Genomic DNA, 19,565 nt, shown 5'->3' with positions numbered 1-19,565 from the left:
TATTTTTCTTTTCCTTTCTCCCTTCCTCTCTTTTGTTCTCTCCTTTTTATTTTCCCAATTCTTTCACATCTCAACCTCAAAGTAATCTTTTGTGAACCACAACAAAGATACAAGCAGGTGCCTAAAACTCTGAAAGATGGAAACATTCTCCACCAATAGAAGGAGCTGTGGTCCCAAGAGGAAGACAAACTCCACTGCTCTTTTTCAGCTCCTGGGGATTGAGCCAAAAAGAGCGTAGCATAGTTGAAGGATGTACACACACAGCAAAGTAAGATAAAGACAGTCTCAGATTTCTGGCCAAATAAGTGAAATGGGGATCTCCAGAGGATTGGCAAGTACCAGGGACATTAAGGTGAAGAAAGAACTGAGGCCAAGCTGGGAGTGGTGACACATGCTTGTAAGCCCTGCACTGGGCTACCATAACAAATTTAAGCCGAGCCTAGACCACACAGTGAGATCCTGTCTCAAAAACAAACTCAGGGCCAGGGATTTAGCTCAGTGGTGCCACCACTTGCCTCACAAGCACAAGGTCCCAAGTTCAATCCCTGGTACCAAAAAAACCCCCAATAACTCAGCAATCCCTTAAAGCTATTTAGAGCTCCTAGGAGAACCCCCGAGCTAGCTATACATACGTAGACTGGACTTAACAGTATGGACAAACTGAGAAGTGAACTATGGGACAGATCCAATCAACAAACATTATCTATAAAATGGTAAAAAGTAAATGTTTTCGATGTTTTGGCCCACTTGGCCAGTTACAATTGCTCCACTATGCCCATTACAGTATGGAGCTGGGCATTGGTGGCACACACCTGTAATCCCAGCACTCAGAGGCTAAAGTGAGAGGACTGCCAAGAGGTAAGGCCAGCCTGAAGTACAAAGCAAGACCCAGTCTCAAAAATAAATAAATAAATACTATGAAAGCAGCTACAAATAATGCATAAACAAATGTGCATAGCTCTGTTCCAATAGGCAGTGGGCAGAATTTAGTCTAATGCTTGCTAAAACACAACTACTGTATTAACATTCTCCATAGAACTTGTCTCTGTGTGTGGCTCTGGGAAGATTGAACATAATTTTTTCATACTCATTCAGCCTTTTTTTTTTTTTTAAAGACAGGGTCTCCCTAAGTCACTAAATTGCCCAGGCTGGGTTCGAACTTGTGATCCTCCGGCTGCAGCCTCCCCTGCGATTACAGGTGTCCACCATGTCACCTGGTTCTCCATAAAACTTAAACAAGACCTAGAATCTCATGACACAATACACAAAATGGCCAGAATATATAAAAACTAAACTGACTTGATACACAAAGATCCAGGAAAATAGCAACTCACTAGGGAAAGGAAAATCACGATGTAAGCAAAAAATGAAGTTTCACCAAGATTTTAAAATACCTAGTACAAAAACGTTTCAAGGTAAACACTCTTAAAACACATAGTATGTCTCAGCAAAGATAAAAAGAAAATAAGAATTTTAGTATGAAAAACAGAATAACCAAAATAATAATAATAAAAAACCTCACTGGATAGAATCAATAGCAGAAGAGTCAGTGAACATGAGAACAAAGGAACAGGCTGGCCAAGGTTGCACACCTATAATCCCAGCACTCAAGAGGCTGAGGCAAGAAGACTGCAACCTGAGTTACATAATGAATTCAAAGCTAGCCTGAACTACACTGGGGGGATAAAGGGGGGGATTAATGGCTGAAGAAAAAGTTAAAATTTTTAAATGTTATGTATCAAAAGACATATCAAGAAAGCAAAAGGACAACTGACAGAATGGAGAAAATATATGTAAATGATGTATCTGATAAGGGACCTGTACACAGAAATATAAAGAACTATTACAAACCAACAAAAATAGCCCCCTCTTTTTTTCTTTTCTTTTTGGGACAGGGTCTCAGTATGGAGCCCAGGCCACCCATAAACTCACTATGTAACCCAGGCTGGCTCAGAACTCAAAGTCCTCCTGCCTCAGCCTCGAGTGCTGGGACTAAGGAGTGTGGCACCATGCCTGGCTATAATCCAATTTTTTAAATGGGCTAACTACATGAACAGATACATAAATGAACAGGAAGGACATGAAAAGATGCCCAAAACAGCATTACTCATTAGAGAAACAAAAATGAAAACCTCAATGAGATATCACCTCACACCTACTCAGAATGGCTATGATCAAAACAAAACAAATACTGTCACCGAGGATATGAAGAAATTAGACCCCCTTCCATACTGAGGATAGGAATGCAAAGCTGCACAGTTTGAGGTGACAAGCAGCTTGGCAGCTCCTCAAAAGCTGAACAGGGTTACCCTACGACCCAGGAATTCACTCCTGGACACATCCCAAAAAGAATTAAGAACATATGTTGATATAAGAAGTTGTGTAAAAATATTCATAGAACCATTTTCTTTTTTGAGAAGCATTTTTCGTAACTGCCAAAAAAGTAGAAATAATCAAAAGGTCCATCAACTGATGAATAAAAGGTGGTATATGCATATAATGAAGTATTATCCAGCTACAAAAAGAACCATGTTACAGTACAGATGAGCTGTGAAAACATTACACTAAGTGGAAAAAGCCAGTCACAAAGGGTCACATATTGAATGATATGTTTCTGTGCAATGTTCAGGATAGGCAAATTCACAGATCTAAAAGATAGGAAAGTGGTTACCAACGCCTGTGGTGAGGGGAGAATGGACCATGATTGCTAATGGGTATGAAGTGTCCTGCTGGGTGGTAAAAATATTCTGGAATTAGGTATTGGTAAGAGTTGTATGACCTTATAAATACACCAAAAACCACTGAACTGTACCCTCTTAAATTGTGAATCTTAAATAAAAATAATCAGAGGGATCTGTGGGACAATACCAAAGTCTACCATTCATGTCATCAAAGGTCCAGAAGGAAATATGAAAGAATGTAAATTATTTCAAGTCACAATATAGCTTAAAATACACCCAAATGTGGTAAAAGATATTAAGCTACAGATTCAAGAATCTCAGCAAACCCAAAACAATAAATGCAAAGAAACCAAAAGACACATCATCGTCAAACTGCTACAAACTAAAGATACATAACCTTGTAATCAGAGAACAACTACACAGCGCATTTAGGGAAATGACTTGAATGACTCCACGGGTCTCATTAGAAACCACAGAAGGGCCGGGGATTTAGCTCAGTGGTTCCACCACCTGCCTCGCAAGCGCAAGGTCCCGAGTTCAATCCTCAGTACCAAAAAAAATAAAATAAATAAATAAAACCTATCATGGGCTGGGGATTTAGCTCAGTGGTTCCAATGCCTGCCTCCCGAGTTCGATCCCCAGTACCAAAAAAAAAAAAAAAAAGAAAGAAAGAAAGAAACCACAGAGATCAGAAGGCAACTGGTCAATATTTTTAAAGTGTTGGGGGAAGAAAGGACTATAATCCTAGAAATCTAAATCCAGCAAAAATGCTGAAGGATGAGAAGGAAGGTAAAATAAAGCTGTTTTCTTATAGAAGCTTTCAGAAAGAATTAATAGAACAGGCCTGTAACTACTATCCTTAGAAAGGCCTGGTTGCAGGGTTGTTGAGGGTCGGGGATTTAGCTCAGTAGTTCCATCACCTGCCTCAATAGCACAAGGTCCCGAGTTTGATCCCCGGTAGACCCCCACCCCCCATAGAAGGCCTGGTTGCAAAACTGGCCTCTGGATGTGATCTGGGAATTTGAATTTGGGAGAGGTAAAGAGTGACTCGTGCTTCAGCTGTGATGCATGGTGCACATCAGCTTTCCTTCTGGAGTTTTGGTACACACTAACCAGTCGCCAATAAAAGCCCTAGGCCTTGAGTTCCCTAGCAGACATTTCACACACTGTCACAACTCACTGCTGGAGACTCTACTGAGGACGCTTGGAACCTTGTGCTTCATTTCCTCCAAACCACCCCAAACACCTCTCCTCTTTGCTGATTTTGACTTGAACCCTTTCGCCATAGTAAATCTCAGCTGCTAACCTTATATGCTGCTGAGTCCCATGAGTCCTTCTCAGTAGATCTCCAAACCTGTACATGGTCGTGGGCATCTACCACACAGAAAAACTAAGAATCTGCTGCTAGAAGACCCACCCTAAAAAAACAGCTAAAAGTTTTTCAGGCAGAAGGAAAATGACACCAGAAGAAAAATGAAATATCAGGAATAAAAACTAGAGCAAAAGAAGTCTCAAGAGTTTTGAAATACACGATGGTTAAAAGCAAAAAGTATAACATCGATTTTCAATGTGACTGTGTAGATATCATATACAGTATATCAGCAATGACGATATAAACGGGTTAGAGAAAAGGGACCTATTCAGTGATAAGGTATCCACATTCCATCTGCAGTGGTAAAATACTAATTCCAGATAGACTCCTGAAAAGAGAAATAGGAATATTGTAATCCCTAATGTAATACCTCAAAACAAAAATACAAACATATGGTAATTTTTTTAAAAAGACAAATTAAAATGGAATATTTTAGCCAGGGTTGGTGGCACATTCCTGTAATCCCAGCACTCAGGAGACTGAGGCAGGAGGATTACAAGTTCAAAGCCAGAACACAGTGAGACTCTTCTCAAAAAAACCAAAAATTTAAATGTTCATATAACCTAAAGGAGGTAAGGAAAAAATAGTAAGAAATACAGGGACTAGCTCAGTGGTGTAAATGCTTAGCATGTGTTCAATCCAAAGTGTGCACATGTGCATAGACACAACCCCCCAAAAATAAAATGGCAGATCTAAATACAAACATATCAATAATTATATTAAATATTAATCTAAACATATCAGGAGTTATTATATTTTAAATGAACCAGTGTTTGGTAAACACTGTTTACCAAAAAATCTCATTTTAAATATAATGACACAGGCAGGTTAAAAAGTACCAGGACTGGGGCCAGGGATGTAGCTCAGTGGCACAGCGCCTGCCTGGCAAGAGCAAGGCCCTAAGTTTGATTCCCGGTACCAAAAAGGAGTACAGGGACAAAAAAGATACACAGTGTCATCACTAATTAAAAGACATCTGATGTAGCTGCAATAATACTGTATTATAAAAATGGACTTCAGAGCTGGGTGTAGTGTACATACCTGTTCTCAGCTACTCAGAAAACAGCTAAGAGGACTGAGAACTGAAGGTTCAAGGCCAGCCAGGGTAGCTTAGGACCTTGTCTCAAAATCTAGGGGGAAGGGACAGGGATTTAGCTCAACAGTGCCATGCCTGCCTGGCAAATGCAAGGTCCTGAGTTCGATCCCTGGTACCGGGAGGAAAAAAAAAAAAAAGGAAAGAAAATCCAGGGAGGGGAAAAAACCCAGGTGTCCTGGTACACACCTGTAATCCCAGAACTCAGGACACTGAGACAGGAGGACAGCCTGGGTTGCATAGTGACTTCAAGGCTAGCCTGAACTACATAGCAATTCCGTCTCCAAAAAATAAAAAACAAAAACAAGAAAGATATGAAAAAAGTCTTATGTTCAGACCACAGAAAATTACCAGGGATAATGAGGAAACATAAATAAGAGTCAAGTCATTAAGATTTAACAATCCTGAATATGCATGCACCTAACAGAGGTTCAAAATATATGTAGCAAAACCTGACAAAACTAAAGAGGAACAGTACTGATAACCTCCAATTAGAGTTGGAGACTTCAGTACTCTTCTCTCATCAACTGACAGGATAACATTACCAAGGAACAGAAGAGTAACATGAACAACAACAACAAAATTAACATGAACCAACTGTATCTGACATTTTAACACTCCACCAAACACAGGCAGTGCACACACCACTTTCAGGTATACAAAGAACACTCATCAAAACTGTATCAGTCTTTTTCTGTTGCTGAAACAAAAATTCCTTAGGTTGCATAATTTATTTTAAAAAAAGAAGAGGGCCGGGGATTTAGCTCAGTGGTTCCACTGCCTGTCCCATATGCGCAAGGACCTAAATTCAATCCCCAGCACCACAAAAAAAGAGAAGTTTGAGCTGGAGTGATAGGTGCGGTGGCATACACCTGTAACTCCAGCACTCAGGAGGGTGAAGCAGGAGGATCACTAGTTATAGTTCCAGGCCAGCCTGGGATACACAGGGAGTTCAAGGTCAGCCTGAACAGCATTGTGGGACCTTGTCTCAAAAAGTTGTCTCAAGAAGTTTGTTTGCCTCACAGTTTTAGAGGCTAAATGTCCATGATTAAGTGGCCCTATCAGTTCAGCTTCTGGGCAAAGGACCTTTTGTTGTATCACAACGGAAGAAAAATGTAAAAGGACCCTGTCACAGGCAGAAAGAACCAAGTCCACTGGGTGGCCTTGCTTTTAACAATCTGCTCTTCCTAAAGACAATTTACTCCTAGGCACCAAAACCAATCTCTTCTGAGGGCCACAACCTCAAGGACGTAATTATGCTGCACTAGGTCCCACCTCTTACAGGTTCTACCACCTCAACACCAACACACTGACAACCAACCCTCCAGCACGTCAACCTTTGGAGGACAAACCACATCCAAGCCAGGCATGGTGGCACACATGTATAACCCAGCTACCTGGAAGACTAAGGCAAGAGAATTCCAAGCTCAAGGTCAACGTGGGTAACTCAGAGACCCTGTCTCAAAATAAATAAAAAGGACTAGGAATGTAACTCAGTGCTTGCCTACACTGCAGACAGCCCTGGCTTAATGGATAGCAAGCACACACACACCCCAAACCACCGGCAGATATACAAGGTTACATACTACATGTTTCCTTTATCCTTCGGTAAAGAAAAAAGACTGGTAGCTGTTAGAAGCTGGGGAAAATTGAGAATGACTAGTTGCTTAATGGAGTGGGGTTGTCCTTTGGGCTGATGAAAATGTTTTGGCAAAGGAGGTCACGTGCCACACACACTACACAACAATGTCAGTGTATGCTAAATGCCACCAAACTGTACCCTGTAAAGTGATAAATTTGGTGTTGGGGTGTAGCTCAGTGTGAGGTCACATGCCTAGTGTACGTGAGGTCCTGGGTTCAATCCCCAGCACCACAAAAAACAAAATATAAAAAGTTAATTTTATGTCAATTTCATTTCAATGAAAAAACTACAGCTTTCACTTAAAAATAAAAACTAAAAATTGAAGGTCTCTTGTTACCTTTGCTGCCTTGTGTGTGCCATGTTGTTTCTGCTCTGCCATATCTGTCATCCCTGTCTTGGAGCCAGCTGATTATGGACTGAAACTTCTAAGAACTGTAAGCTAAATAAACTCCTTCCCCCTCTAACTTTAGGTTGGGTATTTTGTCTCACCAACGACAGAAAAGTAACTAGCACAGAAATTTGGTACCAAGAGTGGGTAGTCCCTGTGACATTACCTGGCCACGAGGCTCAAACGCCTTTGAACTGACTTGTGGGGAAAGAGAAGTTAGGAAAGATCCCGAGATACTGGCTACAGAAGCAGCACTGGAACGCCTTAGGCTGTTTTGTATAGGAGATTCTGGTCAGAGCTCAGAAGACCAGAAAGCTGGTAAAGACCAGGCTCAGGAAGTTTCTGCTAGGAAGGAGGACTGCACTGGCTGTTGGACTCCAGATGATGTGTGTTATGGCTCAGCAGACAGCTTGCATTTTGTTCATGTCCAGAGATTTGCCTGAGACAGAGATTAGGGGTGGTGGACTAACTAATCTTGCAGAAGAAATTTCAAGATAGTTGAATATTGAGGGCAGTGGCATGGCTACTGTTGGGGGCTTTTAGCCAGATCTATGTTGAGAATCAAGAGCAAAAAGCCCAGAAGAATGATTTAACATGTTTTGAGTTTGGCCAAAAGGAAGCTCCAGTAAAGCTGTGAACTGCAAAGATATAGCAGAGCTTGACTGCTGAGAAGAAACAGAATAGAAAAGATGGCCTTGAGGACATCACAGGAAGCAGCAGGACTCCATCCTTTGCAGCGCCAAAATTGCAAAAATGAAGGACTTTGCTTTGAGAAGGAAGCCCCAGAGCACCATGTTCCAGAATGGCAGCAGCCTAGGGAAGTTGTTCCAAAATGGCAACTTAGGGAAGCTATTCCTTGGAATTGGATACGGAATGGTCAGGCACTCGACCCCTACAGCCAAGAGAGAGGGAAGACCAGCTACTACTGCTCCAGCTGGCAGCAGACCTTGGCATCATCCACGTGGCACTGGTTTTAGGTGCATGCAGAATGCAAGAGTTGTGGGGTCAGGAAGGCTTCCACCTAAATTTCAGAAGAGGTCTGGGAGGCCAGGCAGTGTGCCCGAGAGGGCAGTGTGTGAAGCTGTGAGTGTGAAGCCAAAGTACAGTGGGGAACCCAGAAGTATGGAGAAGGCAGGACTGTGGATCATCTGAGGAAAACTGCAAAGAGGGAGCAGAGCTGGCCCCAGAGAGAAGCCATGGGAGCTGCACTCACCAGAAGTATCATTGGGGCAGAGCCACCCAAGCTCTTTGGAGTTCACAACTGGCCCCAAATTGCCTTGGATGCTGGAAGTAGAACTGTGGAATGTAATATTTGCCCTGCTGGATTTTGGACTTACTTTGGTCCTGTTCCTTTGTATCCTCCTGTTTGTACCTTTTGGAATGGTAATGTCTATCCTGTGCCATTGAATGTTGGAAGTGTTTGACTTTCTTTTCATTTGTTCAGGGGCCTGCAGCTAAGACTTTGCCTTAAATCTCAGAGGAGACTTTGGACTTGGACTTTTCAGCAGTGCTGAAACTGTTAGGACTTTGGCAACAACAACAACAAAAAAAGACTTTGGCAACTCTTAGAGATGGACTAAATGCTTTTTTGCATAAAGGGATATGGATGAGTCCTTGGGGGACCAGGGTCCAGGGTTGGGGGCATGAGTCTTCGGGGGGCCAGGGGTGTGGTTTGTGTTCAGATGTCCCCCAAAGCCTCATGCAGATGAGGTGAGGCTCTCTTTTTCAGAGGTGGTTGAAACTGGAATGTGTGATGCTGGGGTTAAGGGCGTGTGGTTACTAAACCACTACATGTGAGTGATTAGTTTGGCAATGCCCTAATCCCAGTGGTCTGGATGGGATAGAAGAGGCAGGAAGACCTGATGAATGTCTCGTTACCTTTACTGCTTTGTGTGCCCGGCATGTTGTTTCTGCTCTGCCATGCCTGTTTGCCATCCCTGTCTTGGAGCCAGCTGATTACGGACTGGAACTTCAATGAACTGTAAGCCAAATAAACCCCTCCCCCTCTAAAAAAAAAACAAAACAAAAAAACCCTAAAAACTGAAGAGCAAAAAGGCCTAAAAGAATATAATAAAGATAAGTACAGGGCTGGGCATTTAGCTCAGTGGTTTGGACCTGAGTTTGATCCCCGGTACAAAAAAAAAAAAAAAAAAAAAAGATAAGCACAGAGATTAATGTACTCCCAGTTCTCAGGAGACAGAATGGTGAGCTCAAAGCCAGCCTGGGCTACATAGCAAGATCCTATTTCAAAAAACAAGTTCGCAGAGAAAAAAAAAGTCTCAGGCCAGGGATTTAGCTCAGTGGTGCCACTGCCTGCCTAGAAAGCACAAGGTCCGGAGTTCGATCCCCGGTACAAAAAAAACCCTCAACAGCAAAAAATAAAGCCAGGGAACTGCGGATTTAGCTCAGTGGTTCCACTGCCTGCCTTGTAAGGGCAAGGTGCCGAGTTCAATCCCTGGCACCAATCAATCAATTAATCAATAAATAAATATTTTTTAAAAGGGCTGGGGATTTAGCTCAATGGTTCCACAGCCTGCCTCGAAAGCTCAAGGTCCTGAATTTGATCCCTGGTACCAAAAAAAATAAATACATAAATAAACCCAGGAGCTGGGAATATAGCTAAGCGGAAGAGAGCTTGCCTAGCACACAGGAGGCCCCAGGTTCAATCGTGACAGCCACAAAACAAAACCAAAAAAAACCCCAATTAAATAGTGACCAAATGTCTGAGTCTTCATCAAAGAGGATGTATGGGCAGCTAATGTACAGAAAGATATACAACATCAGGCAGAGAAATTAAGCTACAATGATATATCACTAGGCATGAAATAAATTGCTAAAATAAGACAGCAGTACAACAGATGACACCCTGGACTTCTAGAACTGCTAAAATTAAAAATCTGGACAATACCCAATGCTAGGAAATATATACAACAAATGGATTTCACACATATTTTTCGTGGAAATACACAATGATATAACCACTTTGAAAAAGTTTTACAATTTATTAACTTAAGCATATTATGTGACCACACTGCCAAGAAATTCCACTCCTGGCTATTTCTGCCCTACAGAAATAAAATTTATCTTCAATGGAAAGCCTGCCCACAAATATTTATTGTGGATCTATTCTTTGGGTGGGTGTGTATGCTGCTGGATACTGAACTCAGGGGCTCACCCATGCTCGTTCTACCCCTGAGCCACATCCAAGCCCTGGGTCATTGTTTTTTTTTTTTTTTTTTAGTACCAGGGATCAAGCTCCCAGACCTTGTGGTTAAGGCAGGCAGCGGAACCACGGAGCTAAATCCCCAGCCCCCTGGGTCCATTCTTAAGTGTCAATAAACAATCCAGATGTTCTTCAACAAGTAAAATAATACTCAGCAATAAAAAGGAATAAACTAGTGATACATAAAACTTGAATAAATCTCAAAGGCATTGTGCTGAGTTAAAAAAACCAGCTTCAATTAATCATACAATGATTTTCTTTATATAACATTCTCAAAAAGACCAAACTATAGTGGTAAAAGAACCCCCAGTACCACACACACAATTCACAGTGTAACAAGATTCCCAGCTGACTCCTGCACACATTAATGTTTGAACACCCAACTAAAGAATTTGTCCAAGGCCGGGGATTTAGCTCAGTGGTTCTGCCGCCTGACTCACAAACCAAGCTCCTGAGTTCGATCCCCCATACCAAAAAAAAAAAAGAATTTGTCCAAGCTGACACAATGAATGGTGTATCCAAGATCAATTTCAGATCTGTGTAATTCAAAAATTCATGTTCTTGCTAGGTGTGTGGCACACCTGCAATCCCAGCACTCAAGAGGTTGATGCAGGAGGATCACCATGAATTCAAGGCCAGCCTGGGCCACAAAGTGAGTTCAAGCCCAGCCTGAACTACATAGCAAGACTCTGTCTCAAATGAAATAAACAAACAAACAAACTGGGGATGTAGCTCAGTGTTAAACACTGGCATATCCCAGCATCTGAAAGGCTGAGGCAAGAGGATCATCGCAAGTTCACAGTAAGGTCAAGGTTCAAAGTGAGAACAGGATTTTCTTCTTTTTTTTTTGGTACCGGAGATCGAACTCAGGTCCTTGCACTTGTGCAGCAAGCGACGAACTACTGAGCTAAATCCCCAGCCTGAGAACAGGATTTTCAATCTCCAATTTTGAAAAACCCACCCCTCCAGGTACACACAAAGCATTAGCACTCCTGTGAAAAAAAAAAGAATAAATTTTTTAAAAATAAAAATTTTTTAAAAACTGAATTAAGCTCCACAGGTGTAAGCATTTTAAAAGAAATTCTTACTTTAAAGAGCAACCTTATTGGCAAATAAACAGAATTTCCTTCTACTTATCCAAAATAACGTAATTCATTAGGAAAGATATGCCTTCAGAGCTACCAGTGTTTAAAAGCACCTATCATCAACAGGATCCCTAACCTAGAAAGATTGAAAGGTAAAGACTGATCAATTTTTTAGTCTGGGAACCTGAGGCAGAAAGATCACAGGTTTGAGTCCAGCCTAGGCAATTTAGCGACTCAGCCAGGACTTGTCACAAAATTAAAAATTTTTTTAAAAGACTGGAGACACAGCTCAGTGCAAAAGCCCTGGGTTCAGTCTCCAGCACCAGGGGGAAAAAAAGACTGATCAATTTTTTCTATTTTCTTTTTTTGGTACCAGGGATTGAACTCAGGACCTTTCGAGCAGCAGCACCACTGAGCTAAATCCCTGGCATGATCAATTTTTTATACTGACGTTAAAAATGTCTGGGGAGCAAACTATATTCCATAAATCAAAAGACAAAATAGAACTTGGTGTGATGGTGCATTCCTACACTCCCAGCACTGTGGGAGGCTGAGCTAGGAGGAAGATCACAAATTAGCTACCAGAGACCCTGTCTCAGAAAGTAAAAGGGGTGAGAATGCAGCTCAGTATAAAGTTAATGGTTTCAATCCCCAGTACCACAAAAGGGGGGAGGGGGGCTGTAACACATGACAAAGGCTAGTTATCTTTTATCTGCAAAGCACTCATAAAAGTATTACAGTTCTGACCTGAGTCACAGCACCAAAAAAAAAAAAAAAAAAATGCAAAAATTATAAATGATCCATCTCTCAAATAATCATGGACTTATGGGGGGCTTATTTTGTTTTGTTGTTTTGAGAATGGGTCTTGCTATGTTCAGGCTGACCATGAACTCACTACATAGCCAAGGCTGACCTCAAACTCATTATCTACCTTAGACTGGCCTCAGACTAGAGACCTTCCTGTCTGAGCCTCCCAACTGCTAGCTGTATGCCACCATGCCCATCTTGGGACTGATTTTTTCAAGAGATGACACATCCAAAATCAATGGAATACCAAGAAATCATTACAAAGAATAAGGCAGCCACATAAGTACTGGCATAAAAAGACATCCATAATATGCATAAAATAAACAAGTTATGGAACTTCATGTAAAATATAAACAGGTATGAATACCAGAAAGTTATATTTAACCATCAGCCAAAGCTACCTTCAGTACAGTAACTATTCTCAGCACCTTGGTGTGCAGACTTTGACTTGGTCTGTTTTTCTGTTTGCTTTGTGGTACCAGGGGATCAAACCTTGGGGTGCTCTACCACTGAGCTACATTCCCAGTCCTTTTTATTTTATTATTATTATCTTTCAATTTTAAGACAAGGTCTCACTAAGCTCCCTGGGCAAGACTCAATCTTCCTGCCTCCTCCTCCCTCACTGCTGGGATCACAGGCATATGGCACTATGCTTCGAGATTCATCTAGAGTTAACTCTTTATATATTTACTTTTTAAAAATTTTAATTCTTTATATTATTTGTTCTACCTGTTTTATCTGGTGTTTTTAAAAAACAAGCCTAGGGGCTGGGAATGTAGCTCAGTGCCACTGCCCCTGCCTCAAAAGTACAAGGTCCTGAGTTCACTCCCTAGTACGGGGGTGGGGGAATAATGGGCCTATATACTTTAGATAAATTCAATCTGAAGCAAGTAATCCTATTTAAGTTATATTTTAAAAGTTCTAAATTGGGCATGGTGACGCACCCCTGCATTCCCAGCACTCAGGAGGCTGAGGCAGCAGGATCTCCACAAGTTCAAGGTCAGCCTGGGGTACACAGTGTGTCCAAGGCCAGCCTGGACTATGATTGCATTAAAAATCCTAAATTGTACAAAAACATAAACTATGAGAATGGCCTCTGTGATATGGAAAGAAGTATAGAACTAGAGGGACACACAAGATTCTTTTTTTCTTTTTGGTACCCGGGATTGAACTCGGGTCCTTGGGCTTGCAAGGCAGACGGCACAACCACTGAGCTAAATCCCTGGTCCCATACAAGATTCTTCACAAGAGAAAAATAGCAGGTTTTAACAAACCTTTATATTGATCAGTTCATTAGTCAACTTCTACACAATGACTTCCTTCCTGACAGCTTTTATACTGAAAAAAGTGTCCTTTCACTGACAAGAGTACATAGAACCTATGGACCAGTGAGTGACCTGGTATGGTGGCACACACCTACCATCCCAGCACTTAGGGAGACTGAGGCGGGGGTTAAAATTGGAGTCCTGCCTGGGCAACTTAGCGAGATACTGTCTCAAAATTGTATTTTTTAGAAGGCTAAGGCTAAGGATAGCTCATGGTACAGTGCCCCTGGGTTTGATCCCCAAGTACCACAAAAGCAAAAACCTGTGGGTGGTGGATGAGGAAGCATCAAGTACTTCTGCAAAATCTGAGGTTATTTTCTCAACTCCTGTCAGAATTCTAAGAGATACAACAATGGTAGCAGCACCTTTCATTGAAATTTTTAACATACATATCCAGAAAATATTTTTATTTTGTTCTTTGCCTTCAGCAACCTAGAAGTTGTGTGAGCTTTTAGTACTGGAACATTAAAACAGGACAGAAAAATTATGAACAATAACGCAAAATTCAAAAAGCAAAATGTAGAAGAACTTTACTTCAATAAAATGGCAAGAAGGAAGATCACTTCTGCAAAAAGTATTACATCAGTCACCTAGCACAGACTTGCAGAAAGTAATTTCACATGTAAGTATGCACCTACTGTTGGACCCTTAACAATAATTTCTCAGTCTTATTCTAATGTATTCCATGAGCCAAAATATTTTGCCTACTTCTACCTTCTATAGTTTGTATTATTAAAACAAGAGGGGCCGGGGATTTAGCTCAGTGGTTTCGCCGCCTGCTGCGCAAGCGCAAGGACCCGAGTTCAATCCCTGGTACCAAAAAAAGAGAAATATCAGGGGCTGGGGATGTAGTTCAGTGGTTGAGCATGTGCCTACAATGCATGAGGTCCTGGCACCATCCCCAGCACAGCAGCAATTGGAAAAAAAAAAAAAAGAGCAAAAGATTGCACTACTGCCAGGGATGTAGCTCAGTGGTACAGCACCTGCCTGGTACATGCCAGGCCCTGAGTTCGATTCCTAATACCAAACAAAAACAAAAATGCTTTGCCAGGCATGGTGGCACACACCTGTAGTCCCAGCACTGGGGAGGCTGAGGCAGAAGGATCACCTCTAGTCTGAGGCCAGCCTGGGCCACATAGTGACCCTAAGGCCAGCCTGAGACCCTGTCTCAAAAAAAAAAAAAAAAAAAAAGATTGCAATCTTTTTTTGTGTGAGACAGGGTCTCTGCCCTTGAGCTCACTATGTAGCCCAGGATGGCCACAAACTCAGGGCAATCTTCCTGCCACAGCCACCCAAGTGCTGGGATTACAGATGTGCACCACCACATGGGCTAAAATTGTACTACTTTGAACATTCTGCTTTGGAAAACTGCTAACAATCCTCTGAAATGTCACCAAGTGGTATCTTTTTTTTTTAAATGATCTAACTTTGAACATTTTATTTTATTTTATTTTTTTGAACATAATTTTAAAGTAAGGGTAATAGTTCTCATTACATCCCTGGTGCATTACAAAGTCTTCAATTTACTTTTGTTTTTTGGTACCGGGGATCGAACTCGGGTCCTTGAGTTTGTGAGGCAGGTGGTGGCACCACTGAGCTAAATCTCCGGCCCAAAGTCTTCAATTTAAATTGAACTTCTTTTTTCAGTACCTGAGCTTGAACTTAGAACCTTTGCACTGAGCTATATTCCCACCCTACCTTTTTTTTTTTTTGTGACAAAGTCTCAGTAGGTTGCCTAGGCTGAGCTCAAAACTTTCAAGCCTCCTGCCTCAGCCTACCAGGGTGCTGGGATTACAGGTGTCTCTTACTTTATGACAAAGTTACTTTCATTTGTCAAACCACTAATTTTCTGATGTCATTATTCTGCAGTCTACAATACTAAAGGTTTCGCTGTGTTTAGTACTACTTTCACTTCAGTTTCTCCCACAAACAAAAACCTTCTCATCACTGTGTTTTAGTTTAATCCCCTTACTTTATAGGTGATAAAATAACTGGAAAAGAGTACTAAGTGCATTCTAGACTTTGGCTACTAGCAAAAAGAAAAATGTTCTAATGTCACCATTCTCCTTCAAAAATTTCATTTTTACTTGCACTGACTTAATATATTTGCCAGAATCAAAATTAATACCAACTTAATACACCAGTCCCCTCAGGAAATCATTTAGAACTGTATCACTTAAACTAGTCTTTTTTTTTTTTTTTTTGGTACTGGCGATCGAACTCGGGACCTTGTGCTTTCAAGGCAGGCACCGGAACCACTGAGCTAAATCCCCAGCCCCTTCTATATTTTAAATAAGTACTATTTTTTCATAGCTAGGATATGAAATGACCAAATGTACTAATTTATTATGGGAAAATCTATACAGGTAGATATTAATTTTCCGTATGTCACAACCTCCCAGTGATTAGACTGTTTTACCCAAAGCAATCATACTTCAGAAAGTATTCTTAAACTTCTAGAGACTTAAAAATTAACATGATTAGGACTAAGGTCTGCTTACTCATTAAAATTATCCAGGTGTGGTGGCACATGCCTGTAATCCCAGCACTCGGGAGGATGAGGCAGGAGGATAGCTGCAAGTTCAAGGCCAGCCCTAGCTACATAGTGAGTTCAAGGCCAACCTGCACTGCATAGTGAGACCCTGTCTCAAAAAAAAAACAAAAAAAACTTAACCATATTTCTTGTATTAACAGCAAGAGGTATAGAGATATTCATGAAGTATAAAGTAAAATAGCTTTCTGTGGAAGAGCAACCTCCCCACCATCAAAAAAATTATTTGTAGAGTTTTATGTTTTAGAAGGAAACTACAAGCAGTCACAATTACGAAGATAAAGATATATTGTAAGTGGGCCGGGGATTTAGCTCAGTGGTTCCTCTGCCTGCTTCGCAAGCACAAGGACCTGAGTTCAATCCCCGGCACCAAAAAAAAAAAAAAAGATATATTGTAAGTAAAAGTAATAAATAAAAAGTGCTTTATTTTTCACTCTTTCAACTAAAACAGAAATACAAGTTGAGAACTCATCAACCCCCAAGTGCATAAAGTTCACAAAACAAATGCACAAGATTCAGTAAGACTCAGATTGAGTGAAATAAGACTAGACAATAATATACCAAAATATTAATAAATGTGGCAAAAGGGTGAAATATGTGACTTTCTAATTTCTTTACACTTCTGTATAATATTCCAAATTTCCCTACAAAATGAACAAGTATTACTTTTATATTCAGAAAAATCTCATTTAAAAAATCAACCGTATGACATTTAAAGGTTCATTTAGAAAAACTCTACCTTGTCCAACTACTAAAGAGTATAAACAATGCTCACTTTCCAAAGTGAACTGCTACCGTTTAATGCCGTTACTTTCCTGTCGCACCCTCAACAATGGAATGAACTTCACTTTCTCCCGTTTCATTTTTACACACATACACGATTTTTTTTCTCCCTAAAATATAGAAGTTCTCGCTAATCCTCAATATTCCGTCTTTTAAAAACCTATCTCTAAAATTCCTTATAATAAAACAAATTTTAAAAATTGTTTTACCCCTAACACAACTTCGTCAGGCCACTCACTTTAGCTACAGAACAGTAAAGGCCGGGTAAACTACACGTCCCACCATGCATTGCTGCCATGTTCAGAGTAGGTCTCTACGGAAACAGAAAAAAAAAAATCTACAAGTCCCACCTGTTACTTCGTTTCTAAACACCTCCTGCACTTTCCGCTCCGACAGCAAACAAAAACAAAAGGCTCGTGACCTCATGTCGGCTCGGAGAGCTAGAGGAGCAGGGGGCCGGGGGTCAGGCAGCATGTCTGCTGCAGCGGGTAAATTCTACCGAGCTCCTGCGCTCCCCTCTCCTTTCCGGGGCTGGATGCACGCACAAGCCTTCCCCTGTCTGCATCCAATGGGGGGCTCTCCAGGCGCGAAAGGGAGAAGAACCGGTTGCTATGCAAGCACAACAGACTTCTCGGTGCCGGGGTGGGGGCTACCACAGAGGGGGGGCGACGGCGACATGACCCCGAGAGACAGGCTCAAAACACCAACAGAACTGGTCGCAGAGGCTGAGAGAAGCCACAGCCCCGCCGCGACTCCCTCCCGCCAGCGCCTCCATTCCCACAAGGATCCCAAGCCTGACTAACCGCCGCCCTCTCCGCGCGGTTTTGTGCCCCTTCGGCCGGGTCGCGGGGCCAGTGACCTCCCTTCCCCTGCGACTGGCGGGCTCCAAGGGGACGAAATCCTCCCGGCCTTCCCCTTCGCTCCCTCCCCCTTACCGTCTTGGCGGCCTCCGCCCAGGTCCTGCCCTTCTTCCTACGGCCCTTTTCCCTCATGTCGGGTCTTGAACTGACTGGGAGGCTCCGGTGTCCGGGCTCCGGCCGCGCTCCCTGCCTGCTCTGCCCTGCGCTGTTTTTCCCGCAGTGCCGGGAAAGGTGGGAGAAAGGGGAAGTCAGGCCGGAGGAGCACCCTAGCAGAGGAAGCGGCGGGGGAGGTGCGCGGGGGGGCTCTATGGGGCGGCCGGTCCTTCTGCTGCCGTTGCCACTGCTACCGCCGCTGCCATATTGGGTTCTTACTGTACAGGCAGCCGCTTTGGTCACGTGACCACTCCCGCGCGGCCGTCACTACTGTACGCAGCGGTAGCGCGAACGAGCGCGCGCGCGCTCCCCGGCTCCCGCGCACGGCCTCAGAGAGAACCAGCGGCGGCGCTCTGCACCTGGCCACGCCCCCGCCCTTCCGGTCCCCGCCTCTTAGGAGCATGCGCAGGAGAGAGCACCATGTCCCTGTTACATCTGTATCCTTGCGCTTACACCCAAGGCGAAAATCTTCCCGCGGAAGCGGAACTTGATCCAGCCGGGGAGGCTTCTAAAGAGGCCGTGGGCCGCGTGCGAGTCACCGTGGCTGTTTGGAGACTTGGAGAGAGCCGGCAGCTTCCTTCAAGGGGTGACCCTGACACATATCATATTCTTTAAAGTTTTTTGTTTTGTTTTGCTGGGAATCGAACCGAGGGCCCCGCTCATGAAATTTATTTCTGATGGTTGGGTAGTCTTGGGTTTTCTCGTTTCTGTTTATTTTGACAAAGGTTTATCTTTTGAAGATTTTTAGCAGTTTTTATCTACTTGTTAATCCCATTCGACAGATAAAACGGCTGAGATTGCATTGCCGAGATTTGTGGATGGAGTTTCAAAGTCCATAGACCCCTAAAACTGTAGGTAAAGTTTTGTGTGTGATTTGAGTTTTTTGTTTTTTTAAAAAGGGTCTTATAAAAAAGTTACTAGGGAGCTTGAGAAGCCAGACCCATCTTAACAGTTGATAAGGGTTATATTTCCACACGAATTCCTTTAATAACTCATAGTACTATCCATAACATTTGTGCCACCTAGGCACCAACCCTGTGCCTATAGTTAGTTCAACAAGCACTGCTCAATCCCCTACTGTTGACTGGGCTTGGCATCCCATTGGCCTGGAAGCTCTACCCCAACTTGTTATAGATTTTATTCAGCCGGATACTCCAACTATCATTACTTTAGATTTCTGGAGTTTTGTCCCAAGATTTTAGCGTCGAGGCTGGGGATTGTGATGTTGTAGTTACTGGATCTTAATTATCCTCTGGTCTAGACAGTTTGTTAGTACTATAAAATTATCCCCCAGAGTATTTTTGCCCCTATGTCTGTTTGATTTGTTAGATGTATTTACATCTTTCTCATCATCTCTACACTAGTTCTGGATTTCCTTAAATGTTCTGTTTCTACTCTCACCCTACTCCAGCCCACCCTTCATAGGGTGCCAAAAAAAATTCTTTCTTCCCGGTACTAGGGATTAAACCTAGGGCCTTGTACATGCTAGACAAGTGTGTTACCACTGAGCTACAGCCCCAGCCTTCTGTCTGTTTTTAAAAGTTCACCCACTCCCCCTAAGTTATCTTCCGTAGTTTTTAGTATTTCTTTTGGTACCAGGGA

At 42.4% G+C, this 19,565-nt stretch overlaps 1 protein-coding gene across 1 annotated transcript in view; it reads right to left on the bottom strand.

The window, feature by feature from the left end:
* Asxl2 (ASXL transcriptional regulator 2) overlaps positions 1-18,215 on the bottom strand; it is a 146,641-nt gene extending 128,426 nt beyond the window's left edge. The window contains exon 1 of the mRNA XM_021253585.2: positions 17,886-18,215. Within this exon, the coding sequence (XP_021109244.1) occupies positions 17,886-17,942 (57 nt within the window). The 5' untranslated portion in view covers positions 17,943-18,215. The remainder of the gene's footprint in view (positions 1-17,885) is intronic.
* Between the last annotated feature and the right edge of the window lie 1,350 nt (positions 18,216-19,565).

Source organism: Heterocephalus glaber, unplaced genomic scaffold (assembly GCF_053883595.1).
Source record: "Heterocephalus glaber isolate CG9 unplaced genomic scaffold, H.glaber_assembly_v1.0 deba00001457, whole genome shotgun sequence".
NCBI classification, from domain to species: Eukaryota; Metazoa; Chordata; class Mammalia; order Rodentia; family Bathyergidae; genus Heterocephalus; species Heterocephalus glaber.
The sequence above is the reverse complement of the archived record's forward strand: the minus strand, read 5'-3'. Positions and strand labels throughout refer to the sequence as shown.